General features: G+C 43.4%; 1 protein-coding gene across 7 annotated transcripts in view; it reads right to left on the bottom strand.

Moving 5' to 3' along the window:
* AGAP2 (ArfGAP with GTPase domain, ankyrin repeat and PH domain 2) overlaps nt 1–27,151 on the bottom strand; it is a 526,417-nt gene that overhangs the window by 211,997 nt on the left and 287,269 nt on the right. For all 7 annotated transcript variants that reach the window (XM_033938398.1, XM_033938399.1, XM_033938400.1 and 4 more), the window contains one exon: nt 3,107–3,192. In XM_033938398.1, the coding sequence (XP_033794289.1) occupies nt 3,107–3,192 (86 nt within the window). The remainder of the gene's footprint in view (nt 1–3,106; nt 3,193–27,151) is intronic.

Genomic DNA, 27,151 nt, shown 5'->3' with positions numbered 1-27,151 from the left:
TCCAATATTGGTCGCCATACCTTAAGAAGGATATGGCGTTACTCGAGAGGGTTCAGAGAAGAGCGACACGTCTGATAAAAGGGATGGAAAACCTTTCATACGCTGAGAGATTGGAGAAACTGGGTCTCTTTTCCCTGGAGAAGAGGAGACTTAGAGGGGATATGATAGAGACTTACAAGATCATGAAGGGCATAGAGAGAGTAGAGGGGGACAGATTCTTTATACTTTCAAAAAATAAAAGAATAAGAGGGCATTCGGAAAAGTTGAAAGGGGACAGATTCAAAACGAATGCTAGGAAGTTCTTCTTTACCCAACGTGTGGTGGACACCTGGAATGTGCTTCCAGAGGACGTAATAGGACAGAGTACGGTACTGGGTTTCAAGAAAAGATTGGACAATTTCCTGCTGGAAAAGGGGATAGAGGGGTATAGATAGAGGATTACAGTTCAGGTCCTGGACCTGTTGGGCCACCGCGTGTGCGGACTGCTGGGCACGATGGACCTCTGGTCTGACCCAGCGGAGGCGCTGCTTATGTTCTTATTGAGAGTCTGCCCCATCATCCTACAGTCATGTGTTCATGGATCTCCTTTGGCTTTTCCCCTCTTTTTGTAAGAAATTTTTATCACTGAATGGTGCTCCAAATCTAGCAGTTTCTTACTTGATTCAAACGAGGACTCTTCTTACATCATGTCTCTTGAAATGTTAGACTCGCACTGAGCCGCAACTGTGCATGAGTAACCTTGAGATATGTCACAACATGCACAGACTTGTTTCAACACAAGGTTCCTCAGCAAGGAGAAGAAGGCTAGCAGGCCAAAGTCTAAAAGCATTCCTTTAAGTAATACTGGTAAATAAAAGGAATAGAAAATAGATTTAATGTGGGAAGGCATAAAACATGCCCAACTAATACATGCAGAAAATAAATACATATAAAATATGTATGCATATAAAATACGTATGTTAAAAACGCATATGATACATGCCAAAAGGTGTGTGACGAGAAAACCAAAAGATGGCATCTTCGCTTTATGAAAAAAAACCAAAAACTGATGGTGCCGCGAACTGGTAGTGGGCGGGAAGGCACTGCACATGCACAATAAGGACAGTCTTTGAATTCTTACAGTTCACTTCATTTGGATGGTCCTTGCCAAGTTCTGTGGTTGACATCACCCACATGTGAGAATATGCTGCCTGCTTGTCCTGGGATAACATTCTTATCCTGCTAATAGATTTACATTATTTGTGAAAAGGACTGGTATTTTAGAGCATCAGGCTATGATTCCAGAGAAGATTTAGAATATGAGTTTAAAGTTTCAATTTGCCACTGGCTATCTGTAGAACCTTGGACAAATCATTTTGGGCAGGTATACTAAACAGATTCCTTCTTTCTTTGTTTATATCACAAAAATGCTTAGTACCTCTATCCTATATTCTTGTGTATCAGATCTAATCCCAATCTATCAATGATGCACGTGGAGGGGCATTTTCGATAGAATGTCTATGTCTGAATTTGAACATTCCCTGCTAAATGTCCAAATCTGGGAGTGGTGAAATGCCAATTTTCAAACAGGACGTCCAATTTGTTTTTTGAAAACTGCCATCTTGGCCGCCAAAATGTCTAGACTGACAGGACATCTAAAGCTATTTGCCATTTTCAACGTCAAAAATGTTCAACAGAGCAGGGCTTTAGAGGACACTTCTGTGAACTTCACATAAAGATTGTCAGATGTACATCTCAATATAACTCCCTTATAATTTATGCTGAGCCCTCCAAGACTCCCCCAAAACCTACTATACCCTCCTGTCTACCATCCTAATAGCCTTTATGGCTGCAGGTAGCACCAATATGGCAGTAGAGTAGGGTTTTGATGAGCTCATACGTTCCACCATAAATGTAGTGGTTAGAATGGCTTATGGACCTGGCTCCTCCTATCTATGGTTTACTAGCCTACCCACTAGGCTACTTAAGACACCTGTGTGATTCTCTACTAGGATTTCTCATACCAGGTGCTGCTGTTCTACAGACAGGTATGTACTGTTTTATGTAGAACTTTGGAAGGTGGGAAGGGGTCAGTGGTCATTTGGTCAATTTGGGTCCCTTTTTGGTCTACAGAAAAATGTCTAAGTTCCATCCAGGATGTCTTACAAAAGGCTTGATTAGCACTGCAAAATGTCCAAGTCTAACCCGCCCCAAAGCCCACCCAAAACACGCCTCTTACACACCCCTTTTAGACTTAGACATTCTGGAGGACAAATGACCCACAAGATGTCCAAATTTCTAGTTTCAAAAATCGGCACTCAGACATTTTGGCAAGCAACACATCTAAGTGCTGACTTAGGCGGTTTTCTGGATGTTTTTGTGTTTTTTTTATTATGCCCCTACTAGTAGCCTTAAGCAAGTCACTTTGAGGCCCTTTTACTAAAATGTGTTAAAATCTGGGCTTATCACGTTTTAATGCAGTAGTTTTCTGCATGCTAAAACCAGATATAATATGGCCATATTTAGGGCTTTAAAAATATTTTTGGTAGGTCCTATGCTAATTTTTCCAAAAGCATGTGGGATTTGCAAAAAATTAATGTGGGAGCATGTAATGACGCCTTAGTGTTTTAACACATTTTGTGGTATTTTCTCTCGCATTAGGGCTTAACATCTTTATTAAAAGGGTCACTTTATTTCCCTGCACTCCTCTGGGACACAGTTACAGACAAGTCATTTGCCTTAATCTGTTTTTCCTCATCTACAAATTTTTTAAAATCTTCTTTATTTTTTCCAAGTGATCAGTAAAATATGTGTTCACTAGGTTTAGCTTCCTCTGGTTTATTATTCATCAATGCTTTCCCCACTGGGTTTTCCAGTTAATATTGGGATTTACTGCTGAGTTTCAGTATCAATACCTTTTCTTCCAGTGTGATATGGATCAACTCTGAGTATAAAAGGTCAGCAGTGATTTTATTTCAACTATAATTAAAATACTCTTATAAATATTTGATTGCCTTTTACATTATTGTGTATACTGATGGTGTTAAGTGGCAGATATTTTATTTTTCTATATTTTTCCAAGTTCCTCTTCCCTGTTCAGGAAATTTAATGAGAATGGCTTTGTCACCTTTGCATCTGGTGCACCTCCTTCTTCTCTGATAAGGAGGAGATAGCTTTGGCCTTCTACCACAATTTCCTTCTTGTACTGCTCACCTTTATTAAAAAGAAAGAAAATACTGTAAACTATTTTACTAGTAGAGGGTGAAAGCTGAAAATTATTATATGGATTTCTGACAAACAAGCTTCAATGAAACATAACTGACATAAACAATGATCCATCAGTACAGTCATAGGAAATTTCACTGACATATCACTCATGGCATGACAACTGCTGTGATACCAATGAATAATACCACAAATGTACTATATTGCATATAGTCATCTACTGATGAAAACTAATAGGACTGCACTACTCTACTGGTGATTTTCACCTAGTAACTACAGTAAAGCAGAAAACCATAAAATTCTGTCCCTCAACAACTTCAAAACAGATATGACCTTTGGGATATCCACAATAAATATGCAAGAGATGTTTTCAAGATATATTTTTGCATACTGACACAACAGACACTTTGTAGATAGTAGCAAAAGACAGGATCCATTTAGCAGATAATTCTCTCTTTATGCACTTCTCCCCTCAAAATCTCTTTCTCCATATTGGAAGCAATAAGGGGGAAATTCTGTAAAGGGTGTCTAAAAAGATAGGCACCAATCACACTTAGGTACCTATTACAGAATCGCACCTAACTAAAACTTAGGCACATGTAATGTAGGCCAAGGTTTCAAAGGCCTACATTATAAGCGCTTAAGTCATTTAGAGAATCATGCCTAGCAGTGCCTAAATCCTTCCCCATCCCAAAGCACGCCTACTTTGGAGGTAGGCCCTGCTAGGCATCATGCGATAAGTGCCAATCTTCATAGAATTTCGTCTAAGATAGGCACCCATCATCCAATTAATTTTAATTTTTTTTTTTTCAATTATGAGTTTGTTAAAGCTCATAATTGAAGCCAATTTACTAATTAAATTAGGTGCCTAACTTTAGGTGCCTATTTATTTAGATGTCTATCTTTAGGTACCTCTTACAGAATTTCATCCTAATTCAGCTGCAGTCTATCTGAATAAAGATATCCAGATACAGTAAAACCTTGTTTTGCGAGCATAATTCATTCCAGAAGCATGCTTGTAAACCAAAGCACTCATTTATCAAAGCGAATTTCCCCATAGGAAATAATGGAAATTCAGACGATTTGTTCCACAACCCAAAAACTTTAATACAAAATACGGTATGTACTTGTATTGCAAAACTTTGCTTGTTTTAAAACAGTCACTACCCTCCCTGCAGGATCAGAGAGAGAAGAAACATCGGCTCAGTTGTGATGTGTGTATACTGTATGTACTTGTATTGCAAGACATTGCTTGTATATCAAGATAAAATTTAATAAAATTTTTTGCTTGTCTTGCAAAACTCTTGCAAACCAAGTTACTTACAATCCAAGGTTTTACTGTATTTGGATATCTTTATGCAGTGGCATACCTAGCATATGTGACACCCGGGGCCCATCATTTTTTGACACCCCCCCCCCCCATCTGTATGAAAAACATGATTTTTAGCAACAATCCACACATCACACATGAATACTTAGGAAAAGGAGCATCTTACATACTGCAGTGAGCAGTACATCAATAAACCCATTGTAAAACTAAACAAGCCAGACTAGTACAGATCAATTCTACACAGTCAATCCTAACAGAAAACCATGTCTTTCTGAACACAAAGAACACAGAAAACACCTTCGCCTAGTATGTAATCACAAACTAACCCTTCCCCCTTTTACAAAACTGTAGTGTGTTTTTTAGTCACGGTGGTAACAGCTCAGATGCCAACGCTAAAAAACGCTCTACAGTTTTGTAAATGGGGAGATAGAATAAAAATATGTAGACAAAGGTTAAACTAAAGCACCAAGACGCTGGACTCTGCATACAATGCAACATCACAGAAACAGCGATGCATCTCACCTAAAGCAAAAAATAAATAAATAAATATAATTTTTTTCTACCTTGTCTTCTCTGGTTTCTGCTTTCCTCATCTTTTTGTCACTCTCTTCCTTTCATCCACTGTCTACCCTCTCTCTGCCCCTTCTATATGGCATCTTCTCTCTTTCTATTCCCGTTCTAGAAACTTTATGCATCTCCCTTCCATTTCTCCCTTCACCCCCATTAGTTTGGCATCCATCTTCTTCCTTTTCCTCCTCCAATGGTCTGGCATCTCTCCTCTCCTCTTCTTCCCTTCCCTCTCCCACACCCACATGGTCTGGCATTTCACTCTCTCCTCTCCCTTCTCCCCACTTCCATCAGCATCTGCCCCCTTTCTCTCCCTCAAACCCAATTCCATGCAGTATCCTTCCCCCTTATGTCTTTTTCCCCGCAATTCCATCAGCATCTGCCCCTTTCTCTCCCGCCACCACGCTTCCATACCACCCTGACCCCCTTTCTCACCCTTCACCATGATTCCATACCACCCTGACCCCCTTTCTCACCCTTTACCATGTTTCCATACCACCCTGACCCCCCTTTCTCACCCTCCACAGCCTTCCATAACACCCTGACCCCCTTTCTCACCCTTCACCACCCTACTATGCTCCTTTCTTTCTCCATCCCAAATCAGCAAGGTCCCGCAATGACTGCTTCTGCTCCGGATGGAAGAGGTAAGTGAAGTCGGAGGGGGCTGGGTCAGCAGATGCAGGGAGTTATAGCAAGATCCCACGATGACTGCGGCTGCCGGTCCACCTCCCCCCCCCTCCCCCCCCGACGTCATTTACCTCTTCTGGAACAGAGGCAGTAGACGGCGCAGTTATCGCAGGACCTTAGTTCACTTCAGCGTGGCTGCCAACTCTGCTCTGTTATAAGTATGGCAGCCACGCTGAGGTGCCGTTTGGAGCAGCGCGGGAGGTTCTGGATCCAGCCGGATGTGCACTCCCTTGGAGCGTCCACCTGGGGCGGACCGCCACCCCCCCCCCCCTTGGTACGCCACTATCTTTATGTGGATATTCCAAGAGATATCCATCTATATCTGAGTTGCATTCAGACATATAGATATATCTTATCTGATATCTTTAGGCCTGCTACAACTGACCAAGATATATAGAAAAGTTAGCAGGATAGTGGCTGAATATTGCTGCTATCCAGCTAATGTGAAACCTTGTTTTCTAGACCACCAAAGCACCTCTTTACCTTGTTTGGCCAAAGCATATGCTTTAAGCTATGGCCAAAATTTTCAAAATTAGGGACATTATCAATGTAGGCTACTGTTTAAATATGTTATGTAACTCTTAACCCCGGTTATTAATAACTAGATCTCACTGCATAAAATGGGACCTGTGCTAAAACAGCACGTGTTAATAGTGAAAAAAAACCAAACATGTTTTAACAGTAGCCACATCCTTGTTAATAACTTCCCCCCAGGTTATTATGGTTTTTACATTGTAATGAGCTGCTTTATATGCATTTGCTTGCTTTCAATTTCATTACTATGTTTTCAATCTCATTACCCTAACCCTAAATATCCTCATTTTAGGGCATGACAAGCTGTTTAAGGTCTGTTTAAGTCATGTTAAGGGGCAATTAACAAAGCTTAAAAAGCTCTAAAGCAGCTTTAAGTCATATTAATTGCCCCTTGATGTGAATTAAAGGGTTATTATGCAGTTTCTCTTGCTCTACACAAGGATATATAGGTCACCACAGGTTACATAGTGCACAACGCAAGTCTCTTTATAGTCTTTATATAGTAATTAGATGATTTACATGTCTTACATCTCATTACTATGTAACCTGCAGTCACCTAAATATCCCCACATTAGGGCAAGTCAAATAGTGTTAGAGCCCTTTTAAGTCAAGTTAAGTGGCAATTAATGCAGTTTAAGGCCCTAACATATCTTGACAATTTATCTGGTAATTTCCAAGATTACTCAGGTAAGTCTCTTTGAATATTAAAAGGTAAAAAAGGATAAAGGTAAAGAGACATAGATCTGATATGCCCCCTTTCTGTGGCAAAACCAAAGTGGATTACATATTACATGCAGGTACTTTCTCAGTTCCTAGTGGACTCACAATCTAAGTTTTTATATCTGCCTTCATTAATACTGTTGTCATTAATGCTAACTAAATAAAACAACCCCAGAACCTGATTCAATTTAAATCTTTTCTTCTTAACTATTTCTGGGCAAGAATCCAAAGCTTTACCCGGTACTGTGCTTGGGTTCCAACTGCCGAAATCTCTGTTAAGACTTACTCCAGCCCATTTACACCCTCCCAGCCATTGAAGCCCTCCGCAGCCCATCCTCCACCAAATGGCCATATACAGACACAGACCGTGCAAGTCTGCCCAGTACTGGCCTTAGTTCAATATTTAATATTATTTTCTGATTCTAAATCCTCTGTGTTCATCCCACGCTTCTTTGAACTCAGTCACAGTTTTACTCTCCACCACCTCTCTTGGGAGCACATTCCAGGCATCCACTACCCTCTCCGTAAAGTAGAATTTCCTAACATTGCCCCTGAATCTACCACCCCTCAACCTCAAATTATGTCCTCTGGTTTTACCATTTTCCTTTCTCTGGAAAAGATTTTGTTCTACTTTAATACCCTTCAAGTATTTAAACATCTGAATCATATCTCCCCTGTCTCTCCTTTCCTCTAGGGCAGGGGTGTCCAATGTCGGTCCGCGAGGGCCGCAATCCAGTCGGGTTTTCAGGATTTCCCCAATGAATATGCATGAGATCTATTAGCATACAATGAAAGCAGTGCATGCAAATAGACCTCATGTATATTCATTGGGGAAATCCTGAAAATCCGACTGGACTGCAGCCCTCGAGGACCGACATTGGACACCCCTGCTCTAGGGTATACATATTCAGGGCTTCCAGTCTCTCCTCATACGTCTTCTGGCGCAAGCCACCTATCATTTTCGTCGCCCTCCTCTGGACCGCCTCAAGTCTTCTTATGTCCTTCACCAGATACGGTCTCCAAAACTGAACACAATACTCCCAGTGGGGCCTTACCAATGACCTGTACAGGGGCATCAACACCTTCTTCTTCTACTGACTACGCCTCTCTTTATACAGCCCAGCATCCTTCTGGTAGCAGACACTGCCTTGTCACACTGTTTTTTTCGCCTTTAGATCATCAGATACTATCACCCCAAGTCCCCTCTCCCCGTCCGTGCATATCAGCTTCTCTCCTCCCAGCATATATGGTTCCTTCCAATGAGATCACGCAAAGCAAGGGAGCAATGCTTCTGGCTCCACGGAAAACATAGAATTGGGGCCACGCTGAGGAGACGCATGCCCTAGGTCAGGCAGGAGGGGCACGCGCACATGCGCGGGCCAATCGCAAGCTTGAAGGTCTTCAAGCAAGTCTGCTTGCGACAACGTCCGCTAGGGGGCTCCATCGGTGACATCACCCACATGTTGAGAATATGCTGCCTGCTTGTCCTGGGATAACTTTATGTCGCCCCTTCTGACGGTGGGCCAACCTATTGGCTTTACCACGTTTGCTTATGCCGACGATGTGCAATTAATCCATCCCATCGACCTCAATAATATAGAGGAGGTGGCGTCTATTAACCATGAACTAGGAAAAATTAAATCATAGTTAGACTCAAATAAACTGTCTCTAAACATCGACAAATCAAAACTTATGATCTTTCCTTTTAAAGAAGGAATAATGCTTCAGGCCCCCTTGAAGCTTGAATCGCTCCCCATCAAAGTTGTCCCTACTCTAAAACTGTTAGGAGTTACTTTCGACAGTAAATTTTCTTATCATTTTTACATTAGCACGGTCATTCAGAAATGCTTCTATCGACTCAGGATGATATGTTCCCTTGCAAAGTTACTAGAACCAGCCTCTTTGAACATACTGATCCACTCTCTAGTAATTTCTTGCATAGACTACTGTAATGCCCTGTTCAAAGGCATTACAAAAAAAGGAAATTAGACGGCTTCAGATTGTACAAAACACAGCTATTAAGATCATTTATGGCACAAAGAAATACGATCTTGTTTCACCTCTTCTAATCAGTGCACATTGGTTACCAGTCGAACATAGAATTAGTTACAAAATCTTACTTTTAACATTTACAACAAAATTAAACAATCAACCAGAGTTCATTAACAGACTTTTAATTCCTTATAATACTTTAAAATCTCTTCGTTCAATGTTTCAAAATCTTCTCGTCATACCTTCTTTAAAATTGATCAATTCGCTGTGCTCCAATAATTTTGCTGTCACTGCCCTTACTCTCTGGAATTCGCTGCCAAACCATTTGCGCAGTGAACACGAAATAAAACAATTTAAAGCAAAATTAAATACATTCTTGTTCCAGGATGTCTTGTGGACAAACAACTGTCCTCATTAAGGACAAAAAAATTAAATTATTACTTTTACCCTAACCTATTAGTGTTTTTCCCTTTTTTGTTTCACTCTCTTTTACGATTGTAGTTCTTACCCTTTTTTTCCTATTGTTTGAAGTTGGTCTATATGTCTTATTAGTGTTTTATTAAGACACCTAGATTTATCTAGTATCCTCAGTTTTAATATGTAAATTTTATATTGTACACCGCTTAGAAACCTGAATTAAGCAGGTTTAAAAAGATATTTTTAATAAACTTGAAGGATCATACAGAGCATCCCACAATATAATTCACCCCAGGAGAGGAAGCATTTGGGATCTTCCCTATCTAATTGGGTCTGAGGCCTGAGGTCAGGCAAGTGTGTCCAAATATGTGCTACAAATGAAGATGTGTCTGCTACGTTAATCCCTAGGGCCAAAGCTTCAAACTGACACTTCAGGAGCATCACTGGGCTGCTCTATTCATCCTCACAGCTGCTAGCCCTGCCTCTTTCTGACATCACTTTCAGTTCTGGAGAAGAGTTGGCAGCTACCACTACTGAAACAGCAGTGGTAGTGGGGTGTAGGAAGATTTTTTGGGGGGGTGCCAATGGCACCAAATGGTTCCCCTTTTCAACGTCCATGTTCACAGCCGCTCAGCCAAGCAGAAAATACACATTTGAGAAGCTGTGTGTGAGAGGCCCTAGATGTTTGAAATTTTATACTAAAGTTCAGAGCTTTGGGAGAGCATTTCCATTCCAGTGGCCATCAGATTACATCACCCCACATATGCCTGATCAGTGCATGCTATCAGGATCACAAGTGCGAGTCATATCAAGTGGCTGGAAAGATAACAGTCATCTTCTTCTTATATCAGATGGTAATGATCTCTACATCTCTGTTTCTGCTTCTTTCCTACCGTGCAGTCAAAAGGACTCCCTTCTTGTAAATCCTTGCAAGTATGTAATGCAACGGTCTGGTTAAAAATGACTTAGGGGGTCAACATCAGAAGCCACTTATTCAAGAAGACTGAAACACTATGGCCAATATTTAAATCCAGTGCTGATCACAATGTTTTATATGGTTTCAATCATTTTATTGAAAAAACAAAAATAATCCATTTTCATATGACCAACTCAAACAGTTCCAGTACAAATGGTGACAGTGAAAGCTAGAAGGTTACTTAGGTGCATAGGAGAGGAATGGCCAGTAGGAAAAAAGGAGGTAATGATGCCCTTATATATGACTGGTGAAACTCATTTAGAATATTATGTACAATTCTGGGAGACCACACCTTCAAAAACAGGAGTCAGTCCAGAGAATGCAACTAAAATGATTGTGGTCTTCGTCATAAAGTGCAAGGATCTCAATATGCATACATCACTTCCCTCTCCTTGTTCTTCTAACCCACACTATCCTTACCCTCTCTTGGACCCCTCTACCGTCCAACCCCCTTCCCATTCACTCACCTTCTACCTTCTCCCCATATCACAATTTTTCAGTTTCTGGTGGGTTTGTACTCTTAAGACCCACCAGGCTTCCCACTCCATCCACTCTTGCCAGTAAAGATCCTGCCATTTCACCTCACCTCTATGCTCTGACTACTAGGTTTCTCTTCAGACCTCAAACTGGATTAAAATCAAACTTTGATCCCTCAGAGGAAGTGTCTGAATATAGGGTTCCTATATAGTTACAAAGTTCTTCTTAAGAACATAAGAACTGCCATACTGGGACAGACCAAAGGTCCATCATGCCTAGTATCCTATTTCCAACAGTGGCCAACCCAGGTATCAAGTACCTAGCAAGATCCCAAGTAGTAAAACAGATCTGGGATTATGTTTTATCTCAAAACAAACAACAAAAGGGGAAAACCAACAAGGTCTGCAGTGAGCAAAACACAAGGTAAAACAAGAAAAACTGCAGACAAACGTAGAAAGATGCAGGCTAAATTTATTATAGCAAAACTATGAATGCGGTTAATATTACCACCTTAAAACCAAACCAAAGGACCCGATACGGTCCGTGTTTCAGTTAACACGCCTTCATCAGGGGTCCCAGGTTGATAAGGTATCAAATAAAACCGCAAACAAAAACTTAGCCTGTGCAAGCGAAAGTCGGTAACCAAGGAACCGTCTCTGCGTGAACTTCTCCGACGGAGCCCCGGTATGGACACTTTAAAAGTGCATTGCCACTTTAAGACTTCAGAAAGTTCCCGGTAACTCACACTGTGCTTGCGCGAGTGTATTCCCGCCTGATGTAAGCGCGTGGTCCCTCAGTTCAGTAAGATATTTTCTGGAGGCCTGGTGAATTGGGATATGAATGTAGGCTTCCTTTAGATCCAGAGAACATAGCCAAATCGTTGTGAGCCAAGAGGGGGATATAGAGTGGCTAGAGATAGCATTCAAAATTTTTCTCTGACCAGAAACTTGTTGAGGGCTTGTTGAGGGTTCGCAGACCTCCCGTCTTCTTCAAAGTTAGAAAATAGTGGGACTAAAACCCTAGGTTTTTCTGATCTACAAGCATTGAGAAGAAGGGATTGAACCTCCTGAAGAAGAGAGCACTGGCGAGGGTTGAAAACAGACTCTCTTGGAGGATGATCTGAAGGAAGGGCAGTGAAATGTAGAATCCCTCGCGAATGATCTGCAGCACCCAAAGATCGGAGGTGATGAGCTCACAACGATGGACATAAAGTTGAAGGCGTCCTCTGATTGGCTGAGGAAGAAGTTGAATCAAGGGGATTGAAACTATGCTCTCTAGTAACATGTCAAAAAGACTGAGCAGATTTGGCAGGAGCAGCAGGCTGGATCTTGGCAGGACATTGCTGCTTTTGTTTCTTCTGCCGAGACCGTACTGGAGCAGAGGCTTGGCTAAAAAACACCTTTGATAAAACGAAGCAGGCCTAAAAGGTCTCAATGATGAGGGTTTTTCTTGGGTTTAACCAAGGTGTCCCATCGAGTCTCATGAGCCGAGAGTTTTTTTGGGTTGCAGTATCCGCTGAATCCCCAAAAGGTTTGTCCCCCAAGCAAGGCACGTTGGCTAGTCTGTCCTGATGGTTTACATCCTTGTCAGAGACTCTAAGCCACGCTAGCCTCCTCATGGCCATGAACATGAAAGAAGCTCTGGATGTGAGTTCAAAGATGTCATAGGCTGAACGTACCAGATACTTCCTCAATTACAGAACAGTGCTCACAAAATGTTGAAAACCCTTCAACTTACGGGCAGGAATATATTTGTGATATGCAGGAAACTGCTTCATAAGATGTTTCAAGTAGCATGAGAAGTAAAAATTGTAGTTGACGGCTCTATTAGCCAACATGGAATTTTGATAGAGTCGTCGGCCAAATTTGTCCATCGTACGGCCCTCTCTAACAGGAGGAACCGATGCATAATCTTTAGACGGAGTAGACTTTTTAAAAGTAGACTCTATGACAAAGGATTCATGAGGAAGTTGAGGTTTATCAAATCCAGGGAGAGAAATTATCTTGTAGAGTGACTCCAGTTTCCTAGGAGCCACCGGTACCGAGAGTGGTGATTCCAGATTCTTGTAAAAAGTCTCTCTTAAAATACCATGCAAAGGAAGTTTGAGCATGTCCTTTGGAGGATGATCATAATCTAAGGTTTAGATATACTCCTCACTGTACTTAGAATCAGCCTCCAATTTCACCGAAAGATCCTTTCCCATTTGCGTATAAATCTAATGAAAGACAGCTTCTCAGTGGAAGAGGTAGCTCTAGCAGGAGAATGTCTCGGAGACTTCAATGCAGGAGAATCAGCAGCATCAGTAGTAGATGGAGATGGATTAGGGTCGGAGTCTTCCTGTAAGTCAGAGTCTTCCAGTAGAGAAGGAGAACGGTGCTTCGACTGGTGCCGGTCCAGTGTCAGGGTCTCAGAATGTTTTCTCTTTCGAGACACCTTCCCAGACTTGACGGAGCTCCTGTCAGAGTGCCTGGAAGAGGACATATGACATTGAGCAGATTGGGACCGATGCTTGGAAGACCAATGCTTTGGTGCCGAAATGGCAGGGCTAGATCGACATGTCGAGTCCCTGGAACGCACTGATGGAGCACCGACGGTGCCAGGGGTCCTGGCAATGTTAGGCTCAGGCTGTACTGGTACCGGAGGAGTCAGTGTCAGGAGCAGCAACTGAAATTGGTCCCCGAGCACCTCTCAAAGCAAAGCATCGAGCTTCTGCCTCAAAATAAGCACCGGTACTTGGGGCCTTTGTTGCCAGTACCACTGGCACCCCTCGATAATGGAAGTGGTCACTGTAGGGACTTGCGCTTGGTCGGCATGAATTGGCTTAATGCCTTTGTGACCTGCATCCCTGATGGGGAAGGGGATGGCTTCTTAGCCGGCTTACCCAAGGGCATGATGTGCTGTGACACCGGTGTAGATGCTGGTGCCTCTGGCAGTGCCAAAGTCTTCGATGCCGGTGACTTCGATGTATATAGTGTCGTTAGTGCATCTCCCTCCATGCCAACACCAAAAAACTTCTCCTGTTAAAGAATACAATTCTTGATGGTATGTTTTTGTAAGGAAGAGCAACATTTACAAGTTTGAACACAGTGTTCAGGACCCAAACACTGTAGGCACCAGCTGTGAAGGTCCATTAGAGAGATAGTGCGAGAACACCGACCGCACTTTTTAAATCCTGTCAGCGGGTGTGACATTGTTGGGAACACAGCCTCAGCCAAATTAAACTCAATGGCTGAGACTGACCAAAGGCCCCGCTGGGTCAAAACCCGCAGACTGCACGGAAGAAAGATTTTTTATTTTTATTTTTTTTTATTTTCTATTTAAGAATAAAAGATAAGAAACTGAGGGGGTCACACACCTATATCGGAAAGGCACTATCTCAAGCACGGTGTGGTCTATCGCAAACTTTCTGAAGTCTTAAAGTGGCAATGCACTTTAAAAGTGTCTACCGGGGCTCCATCGATGATATCACCCACATGTGAGAAAATGCTGACTGCTTGTCTTGGGACAATACATTTTTTCCCAATAGGCTTCCTCATCAAAGGTTTAGCTTCCTTCTCTCAAATCCCTAAAGCCTCAATTCTAATCCAACAATAACCCTCTCGGGTCAGCCACAAGATTCTGCCCCAATAAACCCCTCAAGTAACAGAAGATAGCCCTTCAAAAGGCTTGAATTATGGGGCAAGACCAAAGCATATGGACAAAGGTCCCCTCCTCACCTCAACATTTCAGACAGCATTGTCTCTGACTCTCAGTCTTCCAGATGGCTTGCTATGACTGCAACAGATCCGGAATTGATACTCCTGAAGTTCAGTACTATGAACCAACTGGGGAATCTTATTACGGTAATTGTCTTCATAACATCAAATAGGGAAGTGGTCTCCAACATACAACTCCCAGGCTGCTTGCAGCCCTCAAACAATTGGCTGAAATGCTCTTCATATCCTGTAAAAGCATTAATTTCATTCTTATCCATTTGATATAGTAATTGCAAGCAATCTCTTAAGCATGTTACTTTGGTATCACATTTATGGAATTTGCTACTGTTGACAATCCAAAATAAAGTGAGTTTTTAAAATATATCCTTGAGGTGTTATAGAATCAATATTAGTATTATTTTTTAATGTTAAATTCTCAGTCTGAACCTAGCAGGTCAAGGCAATTTACAAAACTAGTAGAATGTGTAAGCTTGAAATCTTTTGGTAGCCCTCAGAGCTGTCTTATATTTACACTGTGTCCCTTTACATGAAAAAGGTTGGAGACCACTGAATTAGGGTATCTCAAACTAGTACTGCCCGATTCACGATTTGAATCGATTCAATTTAACAAAAAATCGGCCTCCCGGTTCGATGACCGACCCTTCCCCCATGCCTTCCTAAAGCAGGAGCAGCAGCACTGCCTCTTTCTGGCCGTCTTCTGCCACTCCTGCTTGAGGAGGGAGGATCAGTCAGAAAGGCCTGCATATTCCCCCAGCTTCCCCGTTCTTACCTTAAGCAACTAATACGGCAACCTGCAGGATCGCTGGTGCTATAGCGATCCCTGCAGCTACCCGTTGTCCTCAGCGGCACGTTCTCTCTGCTATGGTCCTACCCCTGCTCTGCTAAACCAGAAGTTACATCAGAAGCAAGGACTCCGGTGGCAGAGAGAAAGCCCGGATGGGTGTCTGCTGCAAATCAGGGCAGCAAGGCTCTCTCCTTCCCGGCAGCAAGGCTCTCTCCTCTCCTCCCTGGCCAGGCAAAAGCGGCGGTAGTGAATGCAATTCACTACCCTGCCACTATTCTGGGCATCTTCTCTCCATTCAACCGCCCAAGCGGAAACAGGAAGTTTTCACTGAGGGTGGGCCGCAGTGGAGAGAAGACGCAAGGAGTAGTTGCAGGAGTGGATCGCTACCACCACCGGCAGACCCCTTCCCAGATGCATCCATCCTGCCGGACTCTCTTTGGGAAAGGTGCTGGGGTGTGGTCGTGGTGGGGGCAAAGTGTGTGAAGAGGCTATAAAATAAACCCACCAGGATATTTGAAAAAAACATCCACTTGGGCAGAAAAATCAAATCGAATCGAAAAATCGATTCAATAGGCTGAATCAAATTGAATCAAATTTTTTTTCTGAATTGGGAGGTACTACTGCAATCACATCAGCTAGAGAAAAGATTGCAAGTGAATAAATTAACTCCAGCTGATTCAAACAGGGGCAGCAGAGCAGGGCACACGGAGAGCATCCCAACCAGCTTTGCAAACCACCAGGAATGTGTGGTTTTCCCAGGCCAACAAGCAGGGAGAGGAATCCAGCAGCCAGCTAGGTACTGTGAACTCTGGGTCCCTTCCTCGAGGACCCAGAATCTCCAAAACCGGACTTGGTACAACCTGACCCTGGCGGTGGTTTTCATTTGCCCCGCCACTGATTCCAGCTTTTTGGACCATGCCATCAAGCTAAGTTTGCTGTTTTTCACCTAGGAGTCGGCTGGGGGACTTTCAGAGCGTCCTACTCTGTCTTTATTGTAGCACTGTAGTGTTGTGATTAAGTAATCACATAATTATTTAATTCACTGTTGTGTGATTAATTTGAGCACTCCGGAGGGGTCCAGTGATGGTGTGCAGGTGGAGGTTATCATATCTTCACCAGTGTGTGTAAAGCGCTGGAGAAATCTGCTCCCTTCGTTTATCCTTCACACTGAGGACCCCCTCCTTCACATATTATATTTTGGACTAAATATTTGGTGCTTTAGACAGAGTGGGTCGCTCTGAGAGTCTATTTGATCTTGATTATAGATCTATGCACTTGAGGACTTCAAAAGGACTTTATTAAGGTGCAAGCTATTTGAATTTCAATAAGTTAAATGCTAATTTTTTGATCATGTTATGGATATGTGCAATAGATTTTTAATCTTTGAGAAAACATAATCAAAATACTGATAAAATAAATTATTATAAGTAATATACACTGTATTGGTATATACCTTCTCTCTTTTTCCCCTTGATAAATTACCATATTTTTCGCTCCATAAGACGCACCCTAAATTTAGAGTAGAAAACCAAGAAAAAAAACATTCTTAACCAAATTGTGTACTAAAATATACCAGGCTCTGCACCCAGCCCCCCTCACTCCCTGCCAGGCTCTGCACCCAATCCCATACTCTTTGCCAGGCTCTGCACCCTGTCCCCCATCCCCTAATTGTAATGCAGTTTTTTTCCATCCCCTAATTGTAATGCAGTTTTTTTCCTTTCATTATTCATATACATACAGCAAATATAAATTCTCAAAATTGACACATTTCGATCACTAAATTGAAAATAAACTAATTTTTCCTACCTTTGTTGTCTGGTGATTTAATTAGTTTCTGGTTGGACTTCCTTCTGACTGTGCATCCAACATTTCTTTCAGAATCCAGCCCCATCAGCTTTGGGTCCAGGTCTCTATCTCTCTCTGTCTTTCTTTTGATTACCAACCTCCCCCCCCCCCATGTCCAACATTTGTTCTGCTTTCTTCCAGGTCTTTCTCTGCTTCTCTCTCTCCTTCCTTCCTCCCTCCCTGGTCCAGAATCTTTTCACCTCTCTGCAGTCTCTCTCTCTTCCCTCTATACATCCCCAAGTCCAACATCTGCCCCACTCTCTTCTGCCTCCCCTTTGTTTCAGGTTTTTCCCTCTCTCTATCTTCCTTCTGCTCACATTTTGAGTCCTCCCATCCCTACCCCCTCTAGTCCAGCATTTGCCCTGTCTTGAAGTCTGTTTCCTGCCCCTCCTCAAGGTCCCTTTCTGTCTCTCCCCCCCCACCGGTGTCCAGATCCAGCGTCCCACCAGGGCCCTCACGATGGGTGGGGGTCTTACCTTCACTACTTCCTGCGAGGTCATTGTCTCCGGCTCCCAGACAGTGCTGGGTTGAGTTGGGATGGGTGGCAGAAGCCCTCAGAGTGCAGGGCTGCAGCTTCTGCCCGGGTCCGAATGCATGCTCCAGAGTTACATGCTCTCTTCACCTCCCCAACAGTTGCTCTTCTTGCTCGCTATCTGGGGCAGGAGATCGGGGGAGACACAGCTCTCCTTTTCTGTCCAGAGGTTGTTTTCCGATGCTGTGACCGCCACTGAGCCAATTATGGCAGCCTGTAGAGTGAACCTAACAGGCTGCTGTTGGCCTCCGAAACACATTTCCTCTACCGCGGTCCCACCCCTTTTCTGATGTCGGGGCATGACCACAGCAGAGGCAACATGCTTCAGAGGCCAGTGGCAGCCTGCTAGGTCCACTCTTCAGGCTGCCGTAATTGGCTCAGCGGTGGTCACAGTGCGGAAGACACATCTCTGTGGGTGCGGGAAACCCATTGTGAGTCTAATTAATTTTAAAGGGGGAATCCAGAGGACGCTGTGAGGGAAGCCAACAAGACAGCTGGTGCTCACAGACGGAAGGGAGAACTGTATTTGGCACGGGCCTTTAGAAAGGTACAACAGGGTGGGGGTGGATGTTTAAAAAAAATAATATCTTCACTGCATAAGATGCACCAATATTTCCACCCACTTTTGGGTGGAAAAAAAGTGCATCTTATGAAGCGAAAAATATGGTATACCTGCTCTGTGTCTCTTCCATGTTAGAAATCTTATTGCTTATTGCTTTTACATTGGGCCACCTGAACACCATTCCTTGGCTCCACCTCTGTAAGGCATATCTCCTGTGTATCTAACATGCCCCTGTTTTCTTACTCCTGGGTCTACTTAGCACACTAATACCCCATCAGCTGATACTGTAATCCACTACTTCTTAGCCTTACCCAATCACATTTTCATTTATGGCCTGTAGAATGAACAGGTTTGGTGAGTCAACATAGCAAATAGGCAGTCATCAAGTATGTAGTGTTGTGCTGGCCCTCTTCTTGTGTCTCCTTGAGTGACTGGAGATGTGCATCAGTTAGTTTGCATGATTTAATGCCAAGCCATCATTTGTGGATATGATTGTATCACCATTCACTCTATTAGCCTTCATCATCTGACCAGCACACTCACCCAGGGCCAGTTCAGGGCTGTCATTGAATGGTGTCTATTTTCTTTAGTTTTCACAGCATAGCTTCTATGCAGGATTATCAAATTGTAGATCAGTGGATCTGTGCAATGGAGTGGCCAAAGAAACGCAGATGGAAAAGGTAGATAAAGCATCTGGAGAAATGTCACTAGAACAGTGGCCAGGTAAGAAAATGATTTGGCCAGTTACTTGAGAATATAAAAGCACTCATCCTCCTCCTCCTCTTCCCTATTCCTTATTCCAGTCTAGCAGTTCAACCTCAGAAACCTGCAGATGACATACACATTTGGTTGGCCTTTTGAAAACTCCCAAGTGGAGACTGTGAAGGAGAAAGGGAGTCTGAGGAAACAGAAGAGAATGCCAGCAGAATGAGTACCTATCCCCATGTTATTTATGAACATGAATACTATGGCTCAGAGTCCAAAATTTATTGAGCTTCTTTTATGTTTCAGTTTCATAAACACACTGATTCACCCAAACTAAAAAAGGGATATTTTCTAAAATGTAATCCAAAGAATAGAAAAGGTCTTGGAAATCTTGAAGGATAGGGCGATTGAGACTAACAGCAGGGGAGGAATCTAAATTGCTAAAGTGGCTTTTTCAGCCCACATACTCCCTGCAAAGTTATTCTTTTCAGTGACAAATATTTTTTACATTTGGATTTCAAAGTGGAAAAGCATGTTTGCAATATATTATTAGTACAGCAAAAGAAAATTATTTCAGACAAAAAGCTAAAGGTGTGGCTTAGCAGAGAGGATCCAGAGCCTTACGAGTACATTTGAAGCCCTTGTCTCCATTCATTCTCCTACAGTGCAGGTTGACCAGTTGACTGTTTTTCTCAGAATACTCTAATCCAGTCTTAGTTTTAACACACTGAGGTGGTAATTCAATAAAGTACGAATTAACATTTATGCAGCATGGATAAGAAGCTTCGTGGAAAGAGGACAACTAAATGCAAATCGGGAAATCCAATAGAATTGATACCATGACTCTACCTGTCCTCAGTAGCGTACTAAGGGGGTGGCGGGGGAGGTCCGCCCCGGGTACAAGCCCTGAGGGTGTGCTCCCAGCCTTGGCATTCAGTCCCCCCCCCCCCCCGAAGGACCGCTCGCCCCCCTGGCCTCCCCGCAGCACCTACGAAGCAGCCCGCAGCAGGATCGCGATGTCAGCTATCCCTGAGCTGCTTCGGCACTGCTTTCTGCGCCGCAGTCCCGCCCCTCCTCTGACATCAGAGGAGGGGCAGGACTGCAGCGGAGGAAGCAGCTCCGAAGTAGCGCAGGGATCGCTAACATCACGATCCCGCTGCGGGCTGCTTCGTAGGTGGTGCGGGGAGGCCAGGGGGGCGAGCGGTCCTTTGGGGTGGGTCGGGGCATCAGGCCTTCAGGGTGGGGCGGGCAGGCAGGCAGGCTTTCAAGGGGGAAGGGGGGTGACAGGAAGGCAGGCCTTCAAGGGGGGACAGGCAGGCAGGCTTTCAAGGGGGGGACAGGCAGGCAGGCTTTCAAGGGGGGGACAGGCAGGCAGGCAGGCTTTCAAGGGAGGGACAGGCCTTCAAGGGGGGGAAAGGCCTTCAAGGGGGGTGCAGGCCTTCAGGGGGTGCAGGCCTTCAAGGGGGGGCAGGCCTTCAAGGGGGGGATAGGCCTTCAAGGGGATCATACAGGCAGGCCTTCAAGGGAGGGGACAGGCCTTCGGGGGGGGGGTGCAGGCCTCAGGGGTGGGATGCAGACCTTTAAGGGGGGGGATAGGCTTTCAGGGAGGGGGACCCCGGTGTAGAAATACACAGAGGGAATGGGGGGGTTCAAAGAGACGCGCATATGCCGGACTTTGGGTGGAAGAAATAATGGATCTGAAAATAGAGAAGAGGGAGAGAGATGATGGACCATGGCTTTTAGAGAGGGAAGGAGCAGAAAGGGAGAGAAGTTGGACACAAGGGATGGTGTGGAGGGGGGTGGATAGAGATACTGGATAGGAGGGTAGTTGGGAAAAGAAAGGGAGAGATGGTGGACCCTGTGGTGGTGAGGAAGGAGAGAGAGATGCTGGATGAAAGGGTAGTTAAGAAAAGATGGATCTGTGGAGGGAGACGAAAAAAGGAAAGATGCCAGACCTCCTGGGGAGGGAAGGGAAATGGGGAGGACAGAGATGGCAGATGGATGGTTAGCATGGAGAAAGAAGGAAGAAGGAGACCCTAGCAAGCAAGTTATCAGAAGACAACCAGAGCCTTGGACCAACAAGATTTGAAAAATAACCAGACAACAAAAGGTAGAAAAACTAATTTTATTTTCTGTTTTGTGATTACAATATGTCGGATTTGAAATGTGTATCCTGCCAGAGCTGGTGTTACACTGCAAACGTGAGCTAGGATTTAACAGAGAGGAAAAGTCCTTTTTGTTTCTTTATTTCATTTACACCAAAGCGCCAGTGTGGTTAGGAGAAGCCAAAGGGGGGTGAAAAAGCTATAAAATAAACCCACCAGGATGTTTGAAAAAAAACAAACAAATACCCAATTGGGCAGGAAAGTTGAATCGAAAAACCAATTCAATAGGCTGAATCGAATCGAATTTTTTTTTTTTTCTTGAATTGGGCAGCACTAGTTTGCGCTACTGTCTTAGACTTTAGGACCTGGGATTGGGGAGAGATGGCATCCTCAGTACTTTATAATGCAAGTGAAATGAGGATTTGGTCAGACTTTTGAAGGGTCTGCAGAAGAAAAATATTGTATAGGCCGGGGACATGAGACAGCAGGAAACAGGAATTTTTCTTCCTTCTATTTTTGTGAATGACAAGGCTGAGGATGTCAGAGAGTTCAGTTAAAATATGTGCTTTAAAAGAAAATATAATAATGTGTTTTATAAAGTTTATAAGCATTGCTGACCTACCTGGTGAGGTGTTCCTAATGGTGGTGGTGGTGGCAGCGTGTCAATATGTTGAGAGGAAGAGGTGGTCTGGGAAATTCTGCTGAGCAAACTCCGGGCCCATTTCCACCCCCCCCCCCCCAGTTAGTCCACTCCACTCAACTGGTTCACACACTGAGTGGGTCTTTGGGTGTTGTGCCTGGGTAGTTGTTTTGGGATCTCTTCCAGTGGTTTGTCAGTATCTCCTTGTGGTCCAAGGAAGGAAACTTTGTTAACCTAAGCATTGACCTTCAGAATATGTTTGTAACAGTGCTGCTTGTGTGGCATTAGGCTATGTAGTGATCGAAAGAAATAAACAGACCTTTGCACATTTTTGCACTATATGGTGGGTGTATGAGGAGATTCACATTTCCTGCACAGCTAAGTCCTTGTGAAGTTACCTTTTTCTATCTGTATTTGACATCTAGCAAGGTCTCTGTTTGGAAGGAAAGATCTAAGCTTAAAAATTAAGTGGTCAGAAGTTATGGTAAAAGCAGATAGCGTTGCTGATTTTAAGAAAGGTTTGGACAAATTCCTGGAGGAAAAGTCCATAGTCTGTTATTAAGACATGGGGGAAGTGTCTGCTTGCCCTGGATCGGTAGCATGGAATGTTGCTACTCTTTGGGTTTTGACCAGGTACTAGTGACCTGGATTGGTTACCATGAGAATGGGCTATTGGGCATGATGGACCATTGGTCTGACCCAGTTAGGCTATTCTTATGTTATGTTCTCATCTGTAGGGGCCTTTGTTTTCACTTCTTATTTTAATGTATTTTTTTTCTGGGAACTTATCAGTGTTTTTTAGAATGGGAACAAAAATGGAAGAGAATTAATATGTGTGGAATGGGGGGGGAGGGGTTATTAATTTCTTCAGCTAAATAATTCAATCCACCTCAACCAGACATAGGAGAACTCATGCACCATTCACACACCCTCCAACCAAAATCGTCAAAAGAAAAATTTCTTCGACAACCTCCTAACACTCGACCCCCCAACTCTACAACCTATTGACCTCGACCACAAACTACAAAACCTTCAAAAAAGAAATAAAAACCCTTCTATTCAAAAAAACACATAAAACCGAACTAACACATTCAGAACTGTCCCAAGCATCACCTGCAACTACTCCATATGTACTTCTGATGTCATGACAATTCAGACATAATTTATGTTATGTTTGGAATAATGGTTATATATATTTAGGCATGGCATGACAACACCATCCTTTTAGTTTATTTTATATAATTTTTATTATTTTTGTATCACTATATATATTTTTTTTTAGTGTTTAAGTTTTTAAATATTGCCAATATTGTTTATATTATTTCAGTATTGTATTTTATTTATTAGGACCCCTGATGAAGGTGTTTGTCCGAAACACGGACTGTGTTGGGTCCCTTGGTTGGTAATAAGGTTTTTATATTACTGCATTTTATTTTGGGATAATAAATTTTTGCCTGCATCGTGTACATTGTCTGCAGTTTTTGTTTGTTTTCCTACATATATGAGGTTCAATAAAAGAAAATTTTCAGTGCCTGTTTCTATTATGACCATTTATTTTTCATGGTTATTACAAAAAATATTTTTTTACATGGGGTTGGTGTCACAAAATGATGGGCCCTGGGTGCCACATACCCTAGGTACGCCACTGCCTGTCCTTGAAATGAAGAACTGATTTGCAGCCCTGAATATGGAGGAGGTGAGAGCATCCCAGAAACAGGAAATAAAGTTACTCTTCTGTAGCAGATTTTCTCAGAGGAAAGCAGGACACATCATCATACAGGTGATGTGATCTGCAGAGCTGCAACACAGAGAAGCTCCCTCAGTGTTCAGATACTGAAGAAGCCTTTAGTGCTGTCAACCGCACATGCAAGTGCCTTCCTGCCTGCTGTCGTGGGCCAATGCTGACTAATATAAAGGCTTATAGAATACAACTTCTAGGGGAGGTAGGCAGGTATGTAATCTAATCTAACATTAGCATTTTTATTTCCCTTTACTGTATAGCTCAAGGCAGATCACAATCATAAATCAAAAAGAGGTAATCCCTCCTTATAACAATGTATTTATAATTATGATCATACATTCTAGGTCAGTTACCCGTCAAATATTAAATAAAAAAATTTTTGACCATTTTCCTACATGTGTAGTTAAAAGTGATATTACAAACATCATTTGGCAGTTTATTCCACAAATTGAGACATTTACCTGTCAAAATTTTCTGTCTACATAAGAACATAATAACATAAGAATTGCCATACTGGGACAGACCAAAGGTCCATCAAGCCCAATATCCTGTTTCCAACAGTGGCCAACCCAGGTCCTAAGTACAGTCAAACCTCGGTTTGCAAGTACCGCGGTTTGCGAGTGTTTTGCAAGACGAGCAAAACATTTTGGCAAATCGTGACTCGCAAACCAAGCGTTGACTCGATTTGCGAGTCCCTCCGCCCGCGAACCCGCATTACCCCCCGCCCGCGAATGCCACCCCCACACTAACCGGCAAGGCCCCCCCCCCTCGCGAACGCCCACCCGCCCAAACTGAAGCCTTACCCCCATCTGGCACCCCATCTGGCACCGGCACGCAGAACCAACCTACAGGAGGTGCCGGTGCCAGTGCCCGAAGATCGTGCTGCTTGCTGGACTGGGCCTTGAGCATCTGTGCATGCTCAAGGCCTTTTTGGCTCTCGTTCTCTCCGAAAATCTCGGAGAGATGCGGGAGCCAGAAGGCCTTGAGCATGCGCAGATGCTCAATGCCCAGTCTGGCAAGCAGCACGATCTTTGGGCACCGGTACCTCCTGTGGTGCCAGATGGGGTAAGGGCTTCAGTTTGGGTGGCTGGGCGGGCGTTCGCGAGGGGGCCATGCTGGTTCATGGGGGGGGCAGTGTCTGCGAGCAGGGGGGATGACGATGCCAGTTCGCGGGGGGGATGGTGGAAGCGCACCAGTGGCCTTGGGGGAGTGTTTTGGGGATGTGGTGGGGTGGAGCAGCACCAGTGGCCGCGGGGGGGGGGGGAGGTGGAACTAATCAAGCGAGTTTCCCTTACTTCCTATGAGGAAACTCGCTTTGATATACAAGTAATTTGGTTTACAAGCATGCTTCTGGAACAAATTCTGCTCATAAACCAAGGTTCCACTGAACCTAGCTAGATCCCAAGTAGCAAAACAGATTCTATATTGCTTATCCTAGGAATAAGCAGTGGATTTCCCCAACCTTTTTTAAACCCCACAAAGCTAACTGATTTCACCACATTTTCCAACACATTATGTGAAGAAATATTTTATCCAGTTTGTTTTAAATCTACTACTTGGTAGCTTCATCGCATGTCCCCTACTCCTAGTATTTTTGGAAAGAGTGAAAAGTGATTCACATCTATCATTTCCACTCCACACATTATTTTATAGACCTCTATCATATCACCCCTGAGCCATCTCTTTTCCAAGGTGAAGAGCCCAAGCTGCTTTAGCCTTTTCTCTGTAGATAAGTCCCTGCTGGACCAGAACATGCGTAGGTAAAGCTAGACTCAAATAGGGCACTGGTCTTTGACCTAAAGGCCACCGCGTGAGCAGACTGCTGGATACGATGGACCACTGGGCTGACCCAGCTGCGGCAAATCTTATGTTCTTATGTTCTCACCTTTTCTAATTCTGCTATATCTTTTTTGAGATACGGCGACCAGAACTGCACACATTATTTGAGGTGTGGCCCTACCATAGAGCGATACAAGGGCATTATAACATTTTCATCTTTGTTCTCCATTCCTTTCCTGATAATTCCTAACATTCTATTTACTTTCTTAGACACCGACGCACATTGAGCTGATGGTTTCAAAGTATCCTCAATAATGACACCAAGATCCTTTTCCTGGGCAGTGACTCCTAACATAGAACCTAGCATCACATAGCTATAGTTTGAGTTCCTCTTTCCCACATGCATCACTTTGCACTTGCTCACATTAAACGCCATCTGCCATTTCGACGTCCAATCTTCCAGTCTCACAAGGTCCTCTTGCATTTTTTCACAATATTCTTGTGATTTAACAACTTTGAACAGCTTTGTGTCATCAGCAAATTTAATTATGGATTAAAACTGGTTGAAAGATAGAAAACAGAGGGTGGGTTTAAATGGTCAATATGCTCAATGGAGAAAGTTTTCAATTCAGCCAAAAAATAATATGCAGAAATGTTGAGAGTACAAATTTAAATTTTTAACTATAATTCCCTCACAGTGTATTCACACTCTATAATGTTAATTCCTTAAACAATATCCACCACTTCCGATGACTCACAGAAATTAAACACTGTTTAAAGGAGGAAAAAGCCTTAGATCCCTGTATGAGGATTCCTCATCCGCGCAGAGTTATGATTCAGTACTGTTTTCAGTTTTTAATCCACGCGTTTTTATATCAGGACTTTAAGGACCCCTGAGGAAAGACAGCATTGTCAAAACAACGGACCATGTTGGGTCCACAGTTTCCCAACGGTTTGGGTCCTAGATATATTTTATGTGGATTATGAATTTGTATATTTTCAAATAAAGTCTGCATCTTGAACATCATCATCTACACAGAGTTTTCGTTTTCATTACCTAGGGTTACCAGACGTCTGGATTTCATCAAACATGTCCTCCTTTTGAGGACATATCCGGGGTCTGGACGGCTTTTCAAAACCCGGAACTTAAGCAGAACGAGATTTTAGGGTGATCGTCAGTGAGAACATAAAGACTGCCAATTAAGTGGAACAAGCTTTATCCAAGGCAAGGCAAATCATAGGTTGCATACGCAGGAGTTTCGTCAGCCGTAAACCTGAAGTCATTATGCCATTATGTAGATCCATGGTGAGACCCCCACCTGGAGTACTGTGTGCAATTTTGGAGGCCGCATTACCGTAAAGATGTGTTGAGACTTGAGTCAGTCCAGAGAATGGCCACCCGGATGATCTCGGGACTCAAGGATCTCCCGTTCAAGGAACGGCTGGATAAATTACAGCTATACTCACTCGAGGAACGCAGAGAGAGGGGTGACATGATCGAGACATTCAAGTATCTCACGGGCCGCATCGAGGTGGAAGAAGATATCTTCTTTTTCAAGGGTCCCGCGGCAACAAGGGGGCATCCGTGGAAAATCAAGGGTGGGAAACTGCACAGGAACAACAGGAAATTCTTTTTCACTGAAAGGGTGGTTGATCGCTGGAATAGTCTTCCACCACAGGTTATTGAGGCCAGCAGCGTGCCTGATTTTAAGGCCAAATGGGATAGACATGTGGGATCTATTCACAGAGAAAGGTAGAGGGAGGGTCATTGAGGTGGGCAGACTAGATGGGCCGTGGCCCTTATCTGCCATATGTTTCTATGTTTGTCCAGGTTTTGA

Source organism: Geotrypetes seraphini, chromosome 3 (assembly GCF_902459505.1).
Source record: "Geotrypetes seraphini chromosome 3, aGeoSer1.1, whole genome shotgun sequence".
NCBI lineage: Eukaryota > Metazoa > Chordata > Amphibia > Gymnophiona > Dermophiidae > Geotrypetes > Geotrypetes seraphini.
The sequence above is the reverse complement of the archived record's forward strand: the minus strand, read 5'-3'. Positions and strand labels throughout refer to the sequence as shown.